The sequence below is a fragment of the Halictus rubicundus genome, chromosome 5 (genome assembly GCF_050948215.1).
Source record: "Halictus rubicundus isolate RS-2024b chromosome 5, iyHalRubi1_principal, whole genome shotgun sequence".
In the NCBI taxonomy this organism is placed as follows: Eukaryota; Metazoa; Arthropoda; class Insecta; order Hymenoptera; family Halictidae; genus Halictus; species Halictus rubicundus.
The window spans coordinates 16,488,815-16,505,047 of NC_135153.1; the positions used below are offsets into that span (position 1 = coordinate 16,488,815).

Below are 16,233 nucleotides of genomic sequence, written 5' to 3' on the forward strand. Positions count from 1 at the left end.
TGTATATGTCACATGGCATGTTGATGTACGTCACATCACATGTATGTCATAGGGCATACCCCGCGAGGGGCCATGAACCCAGGTCTCCAGAGCTGAAATTAAAGAACAGTATCTCCTGGTCGATACATGTCTCCGGATAGACCCGTATTTTGGACATATATCGAGTAAACACTGTACCAGCATTGGGGGGATGCTATGAATTTTTTTGGGTTTCGATTGTGTACCTGATATAAGTGTTCTAGTAAATTATATGGATTTTTTTGGGAAGATCCCGGGGCGACACTTGATAGTTTGAATCAGGATACCATTTCAGGGTTAATAGTGCTTGTCATACTCGTCGTAGCTGTTGTAGTACGCCGGAGAGACGTATTTCGCGACTGGAATCGGTTTAGGGTGAACTGCGGGTCCTACTTTCTTCACAACTGCGTTGAAACCGTTGTGATCGTCCGCTGTGTACTCGACGATCCTGACACTGCCATCGGGCTCGTTGACGCTGTACGAACCGTGGACAACGTCGCCATCGCGAACTTCGTGCTGGGTCTTCACGTCGCCTGTATGGGGGTCGTGGACACCATAGTTGAACGTGTACTTGGGGTGCGCCTGGAACACGAAGGGAATTTCCGTAAATGTCAATTCTCGTAGCAGGGTAGCGAAAAAAGATCATTTTCGTAGTTAGATATTCACTTCAAGACATAGAGCATACAATGTTCATGAAAATATTTTATAAGAAATTTGGTATAGTTTTTTAAAAATTCTGTAAAAATAATCTTTTCATCCGACTGAGAATGAGAAAGTTTATAAATTTTTTCCCGGAAAACTATGAACAATATGTGAATAGACTTTCTCGGGATGTATAGATACATTTTTGAACTATAAGATAACTTTTTTTTTTAACAAGCTCCATTTCTTTATACAGTGAAAATGTATTTCACACTTATAATATGACAATTGAATTCGAATAATCAGCATGATTCAAGTCCCGACTGAATTTGGTACCGACTCGATCAAATCGCTATAAACGAGCTCGTGGATTCCGCCGATAACGTCGTTATAGTTCCGGTTATTTAATGCTGCATCGGCGCAAACGGTGCGCAGCCAGATTGCAATTAAAATCAGCTTCGAACTAAATTCCGCGCACACGTTCGCTGAATTAATTAACAGTAACACGAGCTCGCTTTTCGATAGGCCCATCTGTCCCGAATCTAGTATTTCGCAGAGACATTGTTTGATCGTGCGAAATCGACCAGGATAGATGAAACATCAATTCTAACCGCGGAAAACACGGTTATAGACATCCCCTAACCGAATCAACCTCGGAAAACAATCGACACAAAGACTGCTCGGACAGATTAACATTCGATGCGGGATGTACTAATTGTAAGCATAGTATAGCAGTCTCGGTGCAGAAAATGCAGTCTCATCAAGTCGCTTGTTCGCGGATCGCTCTCGAAACTTGTTGATTTGCATGAAGAACCGCGATCCGTCTCGGCGAAACGTCCGGGGAACGTGCTCGCCCCTGCTGCCATTAGAATTAAATAGCAATCGATGCGTCGTTGAAGTAGAGCAAATTACGGAACGATTGGTCTATAGCGATCGTGACCGGGAAATATGAGATGCGGCGTTTGTACGGTTTATGCAGACCGGAATCTATGGAGAAGGACCTGGGGTCACGTGTATGTTAATTGAAATTCTTCACTGTGAAAAACGCGGTGCTCTCCGTAAGAGCTGCTTCCGCGACGTATCTCATTGTCGCGGCCGTTTCCGCGACGCTTTCTCGCGACGCGACGCGACGCGACGTCTGCTCGTTAACAGCCGCCTCAAGACCCCGTCCGCCGGATATCTGTTACGCGGATGGATGGTTACGAAATTTTTATGGGAACCAAACTACCGAGGAACAACCGTCTCTCGGCTCGCCCGATCTGATGGGACGCTTATCTGATCCAGTTTTAACCCGCGAGCCGCCAATTTCTCTCCTCGAAGTGGCCATACAGATTTTCGTTCGCGTTGCGTATGTGCCGTTCTGACTTTTTATGCTTTTATCACATGCTGTTAAGGAGTTTAACTTCCTTAATGAATGGACAGATGATATTGAAGGTAACCGTACGAATTCACGGCCCAATAAAAGTCGTGAAATATATATTAAATTAAATATTGTAGGCACGCGTCTGACGTGCATATTAAATAAAATATTGTGGGCACACCTCTAAAGTACATATTAAATAAAATATTTTAGGCACACGTCTGATGCGCATTTTAAATCAAATATTGTAGGCACAACTGTAATGTACAGATTAAGTAAAATATCTTAGGTACATGTCTGACGTGAATACTAAATAAAATATTGTAGGGACACCTCTAGTGTACATATTAAGTAAAATAGTTTAGGCACACTTATAATGTACAGATTAAATAAAATATTTTAGGCACACGTCTGATGCGCATTTTAAATCAAATATTGTAGGCACAACTGTAATGTACAGATTAAGTAAAATATCTTAGGTACATGTCTGACGTGAATACTAAATAAAATATTGTAGGGACACCTCTAGTGTACATATTAAGTAAAATAGTTTAGGCACACTTATAATGTACAGATTAAATAAAATATTGTAGGCACACGTCTGACGTGCATACTAAATAAAATATTGTAGGGACAGCTCTAGTGTACATATTAAATAAAATATTTTAGGCACACTTCTAATGTACAGATTAAATACAATATTTTGGGCACATGTCTGACGTGCATATTGAATAAAATATTTTAGGCACACTTCTAATGTACAGATTAAATAAAATATTTTGGGCACATGTCTGACGTGCATATTGAATAATATATCGTAGGCACACCTCTAATGTACATATTAAATAAACTATTGTAGGCACACCTTTAATGCACATATTAAATATAATATTGTGGGCACACTTCTAATGCACAGATTAAATAAAATATTGTAGGCACACGTCTGACGTGCATATTAAATAAAACATTGTTGGCACACCTCTAATGTACATATTAAATAGAATATTTTAGACACACCTCTAATGCACATATTATAAATAAAATATTGTAGGCACACCTTTAATGCACATATTAAATATAATATTGTAGGCACACCTCTAATGTACAGATTAAATAAAATATTGTAGGCACACGTCTGACGTGCATATTAAATAAAACATTGTTGGCACACCTCTAATGTACATATTAAATAGAATATTTTAGACACACCTCTAATGCACATATTCTAAATAAAATATTGTAGGCACACCTTTAATGCACATATTAAATATAATATTGTAGGCACACCTCTAATGTACAGATTAAATAAAATATTGTAGGCACACCTCTAATGTACATATTCAATAAAATATTGTGGGTGCACGTGTGACGTACATATGAAATAAAACATGGTAGCGACATCTCTGACTATGGCACAGTTAAATGTCAGCAGAAGTGACTATCACGGCGCAACAGTCGAGATTAAACATGCACGCGTGTGACACTATTCCCGAAGAGGTTGCGAGGAAGATGATTAATGTTGTCGGATACTCACGTAGTAATCGTGCTCATGATCGGCGTGGTGTTCATAAGCGTGAGCGGCGGCAACGTGATCGAGCGATGCACTGACGTGCACCGGTGCAGCGGAAACAGCGTGCACCGGGACCGCCACTGTCGGCAGTACCGCGTGTCCTTCGTAGTCGGCGGATCCTGCCGCGTATCCTTCGAGAGCCTCGTAATCACTATATGAGATCCCATGGCCTCCGTTATAGCCGCTCAGCACCACGCCGCTGCTGTACGCGAGCGTTGCACACATCAAACACAGTACCTGGAATTTCATTTTTGAATTAATGCACTCTAATCTCTACGGATACCCAATCGACAATTTGGAAAATTGTTAATCTCTCGGGAAATGTCGAGAGGATCATTCGAATGAAATTCAAAACTTCGATCAGTAATTATTGAATTAATTTGAACTGTCCAAAATTCTATTTCTTCGATCTTAACGTTTTCAAATGGGTCGGAAGCATGCATTCCCCTAATAAATAATTTTATTATTACTGTCCACTGCTACTGTAGGGAAGTGATTTTTAGGAACATTTTTAAAAGCAAATTACGAATTTTAATTACAAATTAAAAGCAATTTCTTTCAAGAACATTTTTAAAGGCAAATTATAGTCAAATTTGTATCATTAAACAATGGGATTAAAATGCCTATATAAAATCAATTTAAAAAGTGTGAAGTGTTTAATGTTATAGGAATTGCAAAATATTGTTGTTTTTTTTTAAAGAAGTATTTTACTGTCGATCCCGAGGGACTAACATAACGTGTTAATTATCTCGGTTAGGGGATTGTGTCGCCGCCTGTCTGACCATCAAGAATTTTCTTTTGCCCTAATCCCCAGCAAAAAGTAACATGTTTGAGCCTCTCCATCGATCGATATCCTGTTAACCGAGATTTTTCTTATCGGATCGCGACATTTTTTCTCGGGAACGTCATCCACGAGGTGGCAGTATATCACAACCACGAGAGAGCCATAAAGCAAAGGAGATTATGGCGAGATCATTTCACTGGCTAGTACAAGCAATATAAACGCAACTTTTCGTAATAATGGCCGTCGATGGTTTATGAGCGAAATGATGTGCTAAATGCATTAAGGGAAGTTCTCCGGGAAAATGTGGAAACTGTGAAGACAAATGATCATGTGACATATCACATCGACGCTATCGATTGAAAGTTTTAAGTAGAGTAAAGTTTTTATCCAAGCCCAATTCCGGAGTCTGTGCTGTGACATAGATCGTGTAGGGCTACTATTTTCTTGTGACCACGCGGCCCAGGGTGCACCATATCGGTGTTTAGTATCATTTTAACCAGATAAATGCCACAAAAAATGCCACGTGGAGGGATAAGCGAACTGACTAAGATCGTGTAGGTCGGTTCGACTTAGATCAAGACATTACTGTACACTCGGTATTACAGCCACCCCTGACTTAATGCACTGCGAGCTATGATGCGTTCAGCATTTCCATATTCAATAGCTGAATCTGTTTCTTCTCATCTCGAACGGTAACACAATTAAGTTATCTTCATAGCATCTTAATTGAAGTGTAACCTGGAAGCTGCTTATCTAGATCTTCGTTCATACAAATTCAGGTGTATAGTAAAACTAAAATTCAGATGCGTAGTTTTGGACCGTGGGAACTGAGATTCAGATTTTGACCCAGATTTTTTATATTGCAATTTATACGACATTGGAGTTAAATTAGAACACGAAGACGCATTAACAGTTAGTAGAGACGTAAAATTTGAAATTCGGGTCTAAAGAAGAAGGTCACAAAAAGAATTGAAAATTGCTAGCTGTCCTAATTTTCCGTTCAGGAGCTGTAATTGCTTTCGGAAGTGATCGAAACGGATGTTCTAACGATTACACGAGGGAAGTATAGGGAACTATGTCGTTTCCATCAGAGCGGCTAACTCGACTCACGCGTCGATATAACAGAAACATTTTTTGGCAACGTCGGGAAGAGTTCGACGAACGGAAAGCGAGGAAAGTCGCCGCACGCGCCGAGAAAGTTTCTCGTGTTACTGGTTGTGTCGTCTTCCAATAAAAGTGTCCCTTTTCACTTTCTCGACCTTGCCCCGTAAACTAATACGAATCCGCGGAAGTGGTCATAGCCCGCCATCAATTTACCCGCGTTGTGTGGATGCCAAGCGATAAACCGCAAACGAAACGAAACGAAACGAAACGCCGGGTATCGTCTACGAGTATAGCTCCTATCTCCTATAGAATCTATCGTCTATCCGGCAAAACGAGTTTCCGGTGCTTCTTAGCATCGCTGGGAACAGATCTTTCCCTGGGTTCGTTGTTCCTGCGTTGTGTCTAATTAAACCGCCTCTTTGTCTTCAAACATAACCATTTTTTTTTCTTGTTTAAACAAACCGACTGTTCAATCTGAATCTCCGGTAGCAGATACCAACTTCTTTTTTTTTGAGTCGTAGATTCTCTCAGCGTTCCGGGGAGACGTGATTTATTAGTATTCTATTGTTAGACTGTAAGTACCATTAGAGACTATGCCATTTTCTAGCTCTTTGGGAAATTTGACAGATCAGAACTGGAATTAAATTTCATACGAATACAGAGGAAATGTTTTTGTCAAATATAATTAGAATTAGAAACTCTTACATATTTTCAATTTTACAGCTCTTTGGGAAATTTGACAGATTACAACTGGAGTTACATTTCATACAGCTACAGAGAAAATGTTTTTGCCAAATCTTATTAGCATTAGAAACTCTTCTATATTTTTAATTTTATAGCTTTTGGGGAAATTTGACAGATTACAACTGTTATTAAATTTTATTCAGCTACAGAGGAAATGTTTTTGCCAAATCTTATTAGCATTAGAAACTGCTCTATATTTTTAATTTTATAGCTTTTGGGGAAATTTGACAGATTACAACTGTTATTCAATTTCATACAGCTGCAGAGGAAATGTTTTTGCCAAATCTTATTAGCATTAGAAACTGCTCTATATTTTTAATTTTATAGCTTTTGGGGAAATTTGACAGATTACAACTGTTATTCAATTTCATACAGCTGCAGAGGAAATGTTTTTGCCAAATCTTATTAGCATTAGAAACTCTTCTATATTTTTAATTTTATAGCTTTTTGGGAAATTTGACAGATTACAACTGTTACTAAATTTCATTTAGCTACAGAGAAAATGTTTTTGTCAAATCTTATTAGCATTAGAAACTCCTTTATGTTTTTAATGTCGTAGGTCTTTGAGAAATTTGACACTTTAAAACTGTTATTAAATTTAGAGATTTCTACTGGAATTTCTAACTTTGGAAAATCGAGTGATGCAAATTTTAAACTCGGAAAATATTTAGACCAATTTCCCTATTTCAGAAAATCGAGTGAAATACGAATTTAACGATTGAAAGACGAGTTCCAAATTCAATAAAAAATTGAAAATAACAAAGATTTTTGAGGATAGTTCGATCAAAATTGGTGTAATTACAATTGTTCGAAGACGAGCTCGTTATCTCGTGATACGAAACAGAACAAACTTTCCCCTCAACCTAATAAGAACGAAACTCATCTGTTCCAAATTAGAAGAGAATAAACAAAAATATTAACACTAGAACCACCGAGAACGAGACTGATGTACATTCCTTTATTACAATAACAGGAATCTACTCAAGTATCATTCTTTCATATCTTTACGAGTGAACAACGTTAAAAAAAAAAATAAATAAATAAATTTCAGTCAGTTATCATTCCCAAAAAATTTTCAAGAGAACTATATTCGACTGCTTTCGGTGCCCAGTTTTTACAACAGTAACCTAACTCCGAAAAACCCCGTCGAAAATTCCACTCTCCCCGGTAAAAAAAAAGTTCGCCGACGAAAAACCTCGCGAACGATTGACAATAGCTCGATAACCGGGCGGAGGCTGTGATTAGGGAAAGTTCTGAAAAATCTCTCTCCATCGACGACGAATCTGTTCCGAAGCACAAGCAAAAAACCCGTAACTTCTGCGGCCCTTGTTCTTCGCGTGGCCTCCGGAGGAAGGGGGATGAAAATCGCGCGCTCGCGCACACCACAGCATCCCCACCTTCCCCGACGTTTCGTACCTTCAGCATCGTTGCTCGACTTCGGAGGGGTGTCCCGTTTCACTGGTATATGCGAAAACGCCGCGCGGTACACACTGATAGTCGTTATTCCGGGACGATCGCCTTATATCTATCTCCCACCCGGCGACTATTCCGTTCCGGGCAAAAGCCCTCGTCCTCCTACTTGCGTTCCCCGAGCCACCCCCACCTGCGGTTTCCACGACTCCTCGATTCTTTTTTTCATTCCTTTTATCGTTTTTTCTTTCTTCTTCTTCTTCTTCTTCTTCTTTTACTATCCCCCGCGGAACACGGCCGGCACAGATCGCCAACCGTTCTGTCCACGTGCCCGCTCTTTTTCTTCCTCGACGCCGAGCGACGCTCGTTCTACATCCACAACGACTTCCGGTTCGAGGAACTTCTCCGCCGGACAGCTGGCCTTTTTTATTTAACGCGGTTTGCTCTCCATTGTTGTAACCGGACTGTCCATTTGCACGATAAAAATCTGTCTCCATTGACAGGAGCTATGTAGATATCGATTTATTTCTTTAGCCGTTTTAATTAGAAGAAATACGACTTTAAATGTTTTCACTGTTTTTGTGCTAAACGCGCAAAATCTGCGACTCAGAAGCGACAAATCCGTAACCTTTTGGCTAACACACCAGAAGCTTCAAGAACTCCGGGAGATTAAAGTGAAATATCTAAAGCAATCGAAATTAAAAATTTTAAATTCGCGATGCATACACGGTGCATGAAATTCTATATTAACCCTTTGCACTCGAGCGGTGACTGGGAAGCACCACTAGAAATTGTTGTGGCATTATTTCAAGGAAATTACAAAAAATATTACAAAATATTTGTTACATTAAAAAATTTGTATTTACGTACTAAACATTTCAATATTATACGTAGAAATCGGATCAGTTTCGTATGAATAAAATGGAAATATTCTAAGACGGAAGAAAAATGTAGTTTTAGATTGAAAACAGCGCCGAGTGCGAAGGGTTAACACAAAAATTCATTTTTGAACCTGAATAAATAATATCCTCGTTTCATTTCTGGTCAACGCACCGCTGAAAGTGTTAAATTCATTTTTAAACCTGAGTAAATAATATTCTATTTCATTTCCGAAAGGGAGGATCAAGGCAGACAGTAATTTTTATAGCTCGGTGTAGGAAACATTTTGTTGAGGGACCTCTCTCGGTTCAGGCTTGTGGATTAATAGTACTGCATTTTTTTGCACTGTTCGCGAGACAGTGGACCGGGTAGCCAAGGAAGAAATTAATTTGGCAAGAAGATGAACGCGCTGGGAGAGGCGTGGCCGCCTCCGTTACGGTTAGGAAGTGTCGCAATGTTTAGGAGAGTTGGAACAAAGCTCGCCTGTTTGTGCCTCTCCGCATAGGTAATACGCCTTTTGTATGGTGCAGCGATCCTGCACCCGATGCAATCCTCGGCTAAATAATTCCCTCGGCGCTAATGACGCCAGACCCTTTTTCCCTGCCCGTCTTGAACACGTGTGAAATAGGGGAAGAGAAACGCCATTCTTTTCGCCAACCCGTTCCTGAAATTGCGATCGCTTCGGAAAGGTGTCGAATCCTCTTTAAAAATGATCATTAGCCCTTCAACCGAGTCTAATAATTAATTTTAGAATTTTAAACGGTTCCAAGAACGTTGATTTTGAACATTCAACACTCGGTTTACAGGACCCGTCGAAATTAGGGGTTCTGATATTTTTAATTTAAAATTATTAAGATTCTAAGGATGCGTACACGAGAAATTATTTAGAAAATTTGTTTCTTTGGGTATATTTTATTTTAGAAAAATTGCTAAAAATGTGGGCAGCGCGTTCTTGGTGTTTATATAAATCAATACAAAATAGTCAGCTTTAGTGCTCCGTAAATCGACTGTTAAAAGCGAACGAGAAGAATCAAGGGGAGAGAAAAAATTAAAAAGTTATTTCGTCTGGGGTAAACGATGAAAAATTCGTGCACAGGTTGAGAGATTCGGAAAAACGAAATTAAACGGAGGGTGCCCGAGAGAAATCGAACGGCAGTCCCATATATTGTGCGGTATTTTCGCAAGGTCTCACTGTTCCTGGGGGATGTCAGACACTAAGTGTTTTCAAAACATCGATGCCGATCGTGTGGGAGGGTCGCGTGGGGTTGATCACGTTCTCTTTCGATTCTTGACACTTGCCACAGGGTTTTGTCAGGCTTCGTTCTATCCAATAGCAACCTCGGAGCCGTAAAACATAATTTTAGTCGCGACAAAATTAATTGAAACGAGATGCACGTCGTTAGGACGATTTAACACTTTGGTCGCCAAACTAGAAACCCCCAAAATTCCATAAAATCAAAGTAAGTTATTTAATGAAATAAAAATTGAAAAAAATTAAATGTACGATACTGAGTAGTCCTCCAACTTTCTTGCATATTACAGATCCTAATCAAGTTTGGTGCAATGAATATATCAACGTAAAAATTACACATATGGGTGACGTGGCATTCAACGTGTTAATCGAGCTTGTGATCAATGGTTATAAACACTATAGCAAATTATTCGACACGCATTAATCTCTTGTCCTAAAATTTTTTTCACTGGCACACTAATTAAACCTTCTTTATGATAACGATTTTCTAGGGGGCACTTTATTTTGACTTAAATCGAATAAATAACATTCGTATGTAAAGATTGTGGTAATAATCAGCGTAGCAAGTCTAGAATTATTCAGCTACTTTGCAAACAAAAATTCAGTGTAAAAAAGAAAATTATTATACTTTTCACATAGAATTTGAAAATTCGTACACGATTGGATGAAATAAATACAACAGCTAAACAAACGTTATATGAAATACTGTGTACGCTCTCGAAATTAGTATAGAAAATTTTTGGAAAGGTGTTTTGCGGTTCCAAGGGTGAAATCGAATTTCGCTTAGTGAAGATCATTGGAAGCGTAATTAATCCGAGAATTTCCTAGTAAAGGGCGTGGCCTGTTATAAGATTCCCTTAAAATGATGCAACAATGCCCGCAACAAAGCTCGTTTGTCTAGCAGAACGAATGGCGGTGTTCCACCGGCGTATTAAGCCGCCTCGGCGTTATGCGATTGTTATGCAAAGGCGACGTTAAAAACGACGACGATTTTGCCCGGCCTATTGCCGGCAGAATGTCGGTCAAGAGCGGATCATATGGGAAAACGAAACTCTTTTTCCGTCCCCTTTTCTCCCCGTGGCGGTCTCTTCCTTTTTCGAACTCCTTCCCAATTAATTAACCCCGCGCCACTCGCTCTGTTGTTTACATAACTAACATCGACAAAAAAAAAAAGAAAAGAAGCGAAATGAAGTTTCCGTCCTGTATCCTCGCTTCGAGGTTCCACGTTCTCTCGGAACCATTGATCGAAGGATTATTATTAACTTCGTGGCTAAGTGACTTTCCAATCATGAATAGATTGCGGATCTTTATGCGAAATAAAAATTGTCTGCATCAATGGCAAGAGTCATGAGGCAATTACAAATGTGCGAGAAATGTGTTCTTCCTCTAATAATTTTATGGAGTTGAGAATAATGTATATACATTTTCTTTTAAATTCATATTACATTTGCTCATTTTTGTTGTAAGTGCATAAGATCCGTAGAAATTAATTATTTGTTGAGTTGAGAAGAATGGGGACAATTTCTGTTCATTTTGTTTCGTTTGCGACACGCGTTACGCAGGCGTTTCTTTGCTCGGGATTGTCATAATCACCTCGCACGAAATTCTTTATTGCACAGTGGTTTTTCTGGTCCTATTTCCGAAGAAGCGTGGACCATTTCGAAAGTGGACTTGTGACGTATTTAATCGACGTAAGAGCTGTTGCAAGATTCGAGAGCATGTTCGCACTAATCTGAGCATACGGCATCCAAAATTTATATAAAATAATTTCGTAGAAATAGAAATGAAATGGGACCTGCACAAAAATTTGACTAACGCTCACGATACAATAACGGATATTAAAAATCAATATATAACTCCACTAAAATATACCAGAAAAAATTACTTTAAAAATATATTCCAAAGCACATACAATAGTTTGAAAGAAACTATCTCTCCCAATTATACATTCAATTAGCTTCGACCGAGAAATTATCGCCCATAACTTTACCAATAAAGCAGAAGTTCGTCCCTAATTAAATAAAACTTTAATTCCATGGCGCCAGGTTTGTTCCCTCTCGCTGTTCGCTAAATATTTCAGATTTAATTCCTCAGATAAAACGCAGAATCCCCGCGAGCGGCTTTGTATTCAGTCTCGTTGTAGAAACGACGTAGAGAAAAAATTCCGCGAAATTGCAACGTAGATCGGTATCAATCGTTGCATTCTTCCCTGTCCATGACATAAAGATAGTAATCCCGACCCCGTTCGTAGGTCACGGGTTTCTGTCTCAGTTTCAAATGCTCAACTAGCGTTCACTTCGTCGTTAAGTAACGTTTATAAAAATTAATCGTCGCCGTTTTCCACGAGGCGAGCACGTTGCGAAAGGATACCTTGGCTTGCGGGGAATAATAGCTTGTTGCCAAACCTTGGTCTAATAAAAATTAACGGAGTATGTGAAAAAATTGTAACACCTGGAGAAAGTTGTGGGACACCTACACAAATTTTAGAACCTCTACAAAAGCTGTACAACCTGTACAAATGCTATAAAAAATTGTGGGATCCATACAAAAATTGTAGAACCTGTACAAATGCTACACAAGAATTGTGGGAATCGTACAAAAAATTGTGGGATCCATACAAAAATTGTAGAACCAGTACACATGCTATATGAAAATTGTGGGACCCATACAAAAATTGTAGAACCTGTACAAATGCTATACAAAAATTGTAGAACCAGTACACATGCTATATGAAAATTGTGGGATCCATACAAAAATTGTAGAACCAGTACACATGCTATATGAAAATTGTGGGATCCATACAAAAATTGTAGAACCTGTACAAATGCTATACAAAAATTGTGGAACCAGTACACATGCTATATGAAAATTGTGGGATCCATACAAAAATTGTAGAACCTGTACAAATGCTATACAAAAATTGTGGAACCAGTACACATGCTATATGAAAATTGTAGGATCCATACAAAAATTGTAGAACCAGTACACATGCTATATGAAAATTGTGGGATCCATACAAAAATTGTAGAACCTGTACAAATGCTATACAAAAATTGTAGAACCAGTACACATGCTATATGAAAATTGTGGGATCCATACAAAAATTGTAGAACCTGTACAAATGCTATACAAAAATTGTAGAACCAGTACACATGCTATATGAAAATTGTGGGATCCATACAAAAATTGTAGAACCAGTACACATGCTATATGAAAATTGTGGGATCCATACAAAAATTGTAGAACCTGTACAAATGCTATACAAAAATTGTGGGACTCGTACAAGAATAGTGGGACTCGTACAAAAATTTTTGGGACCCATACAAGAATTGTAGAACCTGTGTAAATGCTATACAAGAATTGTGGAACTCGTACAAAAATTGTGGGACTGGTACAAAAAATTGTGGGATCCATACAAAAATTGTAGAACCTGTACAAATGCTGTACAAAACTTGTGGGACCCATACAAAAATTGCAATCACGCACAAAGATTGTGGAACCTGCACAGAAGAGTGTAGGACCTCTTCAAAACGTTTAGGACATACACAAAAATTGTAGTACGTAAAAATAGTAATCCCAGCTCCGTTCGTAGTTTACAGGATTTCGTTTAAGTCTCAGCCGCTTAGACAGCGTTTGCTTGGTCGTTAAAAAGTATTTCTGAAAATTAATCGCCGCTGTTTTCCACGAGGCGAGCACGTTACGAAAGGAATCCTTGGCTCGCGAGGAATAATAGGTTGTTGCCAAACCTTGGTCTAATCCATTTAACGGAAACGATCTTTCAAAGAGTCGGCGTGAGGGCAGGCCTTTTTCTTTCGTTTCTTACTGAGCCGGAACGCCTGGAAGTCGCTCGATCCTGAAGGAGGACCTTGCCGAGGCGAGAACGTGCTTTACGGCCAGTTAAAGTAGATAATGTCCATGGTCAGCTGGCGTGAAAGGATCATTAAGGAAGAGTACCTGTTACTCGAGCCATTCCGCGATGGAGGCGTCTTCGAGATCCACGGAGTGTCGTTCTTCCAACGCCCCGAAGTGGCTTTTGCAATTTTAAACTCTCGTCATCCTGCCCCACGTATTTTCCTTTTCATTTCTGACACAATTTTTTGTCCATTTTTACTCAGATTTTGCAAGGGATAGTATCGGTTACTTCTCCGCCATCTTGGTCTCTCGGCAGCCTTTGGAGGTTATGTACGGAAAAATAAAATTTTCTCGCTTACATTTTATTTAGCAGTCTTAAAATGTATTACATTGAATCTAGAAGGAGAATACAAGGAATTATTAACAGACTATTTCTGAAATACTTATTGCATTTGTCACGCTCTTCCAAGAGTCGACCATTGATTCATGAGTGCGGATCAGGTTTCATTAATCAGATCCGAGCAACATGCAATTTATAACTTGATCAGTCCCATGACGGTATTAATGTTTGCCGAAGCAATTACTGTTCAATGTAGATTGCGTCAGCATCAATTAAGGAAATTACTGTCGAGTACGGTAGAAAATTTGCATGGAAAATGCAGGGAAATTCATCGTGCTGAGCAATCCCAGAAACAAATGCGATCGGAATATTAACGTTTCCGAAATTGGCCAATTTATTGGATCCGGACGAAAATCATTTCCAGCGGTGTTTAAGACAATTTACTTTCTCGGAAGAAAGCTGTAGATCTTGATCGGCCGACGAGTACGTAAACATTCCTCGTGTAATTGCAATGCTTATAAATTGTTTCATACAGCAACAAAATTAGAAAATCATTTTTCTATTACATTGCTAAAACTACTGACAAACGAGATTGTAATAAAACTACCTGTAAAAGTCCAGCTCGACTAAACTAAAATATTTTCCAATTAGTCATTTTTTATTAAATACTAGAGGATGTTGGAAAAATGTAAATCATGTAAGATTACTACGAAATACTGAAATCTTTTTGTTACATTAAACAATTTCACCGGAAATTATGAGAGAATCGTTTTCGTATTTGCTAGTCTTTCAAGGTGACACCAAGCTGTCTACAATGATAATAATTAAACACAGTATAAAATAAAAATTTGTCGAAAAATCAGTATAAAATAAAAACATTGCAAAAAGTTTCACAGCTCTGTACCGTTTAACTTTCCTGCAATAAATTCCTAAAGATGATTTATTGTTTCAGCATTTAATGAGATGTACTTTGAAGAATGTAATTATGCGTTCGAAGTAGAAACGGGAGGACCTCGGTGACCGGGTTTATTGCAATATCTGAAGCGCGATCCGCTCGAGACAGCGTTGAAAAAAAAAAGGCAAAAGAAGAACAAGTGAAAGTAATTTCCCTTCCGCCGGTTAAAAGAAACACTAACAACCCGGAGCACGCGCCGCGTCGAACCTGGAAGAGGCCCAGGACTTGTCTCTGTTACGATTCTAACAGCCGTGAAACCGTGAAAGGTTGGCTCGTGACCGTAATGCAAAAGCGGACGTATACCACGCTAAATGCTCGAACGCCGGGCTTACGTTCACCACGCGTCGTCGCGACGCTGTTTAATATGGCGACTGCACTCGAAATGGCAGCGGGAACACTCGCGGAAAAAGGATTACACACTCCCACGCTAGGGCGTATCTGTTCGGCGTCGCCAATTTCCGGTTCGCAACTCTGTGTCGCCACCCAGGTCGCAGTTTCCTTATTAGGCGCTAACAAGTTCGCGAAAATTACGCTAACACGTTTCAAGAGGACCTACCTTCCTGAAAAATGGAGGAAGTTCAACCATTTGTTTTTATACGTACAATTATGTTTCCTTGAAAATCCATTCCGCACATTTTGTTGTGTGGTTTTATAGAAATTTAGGAAATCTCGAAAAAATGAATTTTTAAAAAAGCTGCAGCTATTTTAATTCGAATATGTATGTATAATTTTTTAACTAAATTTACATAGTGTTTCATTTCATTAACGTATATATTTATTTAATTTACATTGAACATTGAATTTATATATAAAATATAGTTTTTCAAGAGAGCCAGACAAGAAACGGAATGAAATTTTCTTTGAATTTAATACAACCATTTTTGAAACGCAAAATCTGTTTAGATGGCGAACTAAGCTTCTGTAAAGTGGATCACAGGAATTGGAATCAAATTTGCTCGCTCGATTAATTAATTATTTAATGCGTCCATTCAAAATGGTGTTTCAATTAGAATTCAATATACACGGGTATTAATAATTCAATCAAATTTGATTTAATACAAACTGAAATGCTGTTTTTCTGGTATTAATATCTAATCTTCAGTGCACGCATAACAACAATTTACGCTCCAAATGTTTCTGAATATAATATAATGTAATATAAAAAATTTCTTTCCTATTGGAAAATGGAGAACAGTTCACTGCGAATCTCCAAGCGTGAAACGAACTAATCGCGGGTCGCGATTGACCCACGCGCTGTAACCGGCTGCGGTTTTTAGCCCGAACCGTCGTATCTGTTCTCCTAATCATAACTTCTTCTCTTTC

At 38.8% G+C, this 16,233-nt stretch overlaps 2 protein-coding genes across 5 annotated transcripts in view; one reads left to right on the forward strand and one right to left on the reverse strand.

Moving 5' to 3' along the window:
• The window catches only part of Cdase (neutral ceramidase), a 53,944-nt gene that overhangs the window by 19,155 nt on the left and 18,556 nt on the right, over positions 1-16,233 (forward strand). The window lies entirely within an intron of this gene.
• On the reverse strand, positions 90-7,708 carry Cpr6 (cuticular protein 6). The gene is made up of 3 exons (XM_076788596.1): positions 7,639-7,708; positions 3,555-3,827; positions 90-600 (listed from the first exon to the last, which is right to left on the reverse strand). Exons 1-3 carry the CDS (start codon positions 7,645-7,647, stop codon positions 316-318), a joined length of 567 nt encoding a protein of 188 aa, XP_076644711.1. The 5' UTR covers positions 7,648-7,708; the 3' UTR covers positions 90-315.

What these genes read in the sequence shown, in the direction of transcription:
- Cpr6 (XM_076788596.1), bottom strand. An exon ending in ATCATGAGCACGATTACTAC is followed by an intron (nt 601 to 3,554) that starts GTGAGTATCCGA and finishes TTCGTGTTCCAG; the next exon opens with GCGCACCCCAAGTACACGTT.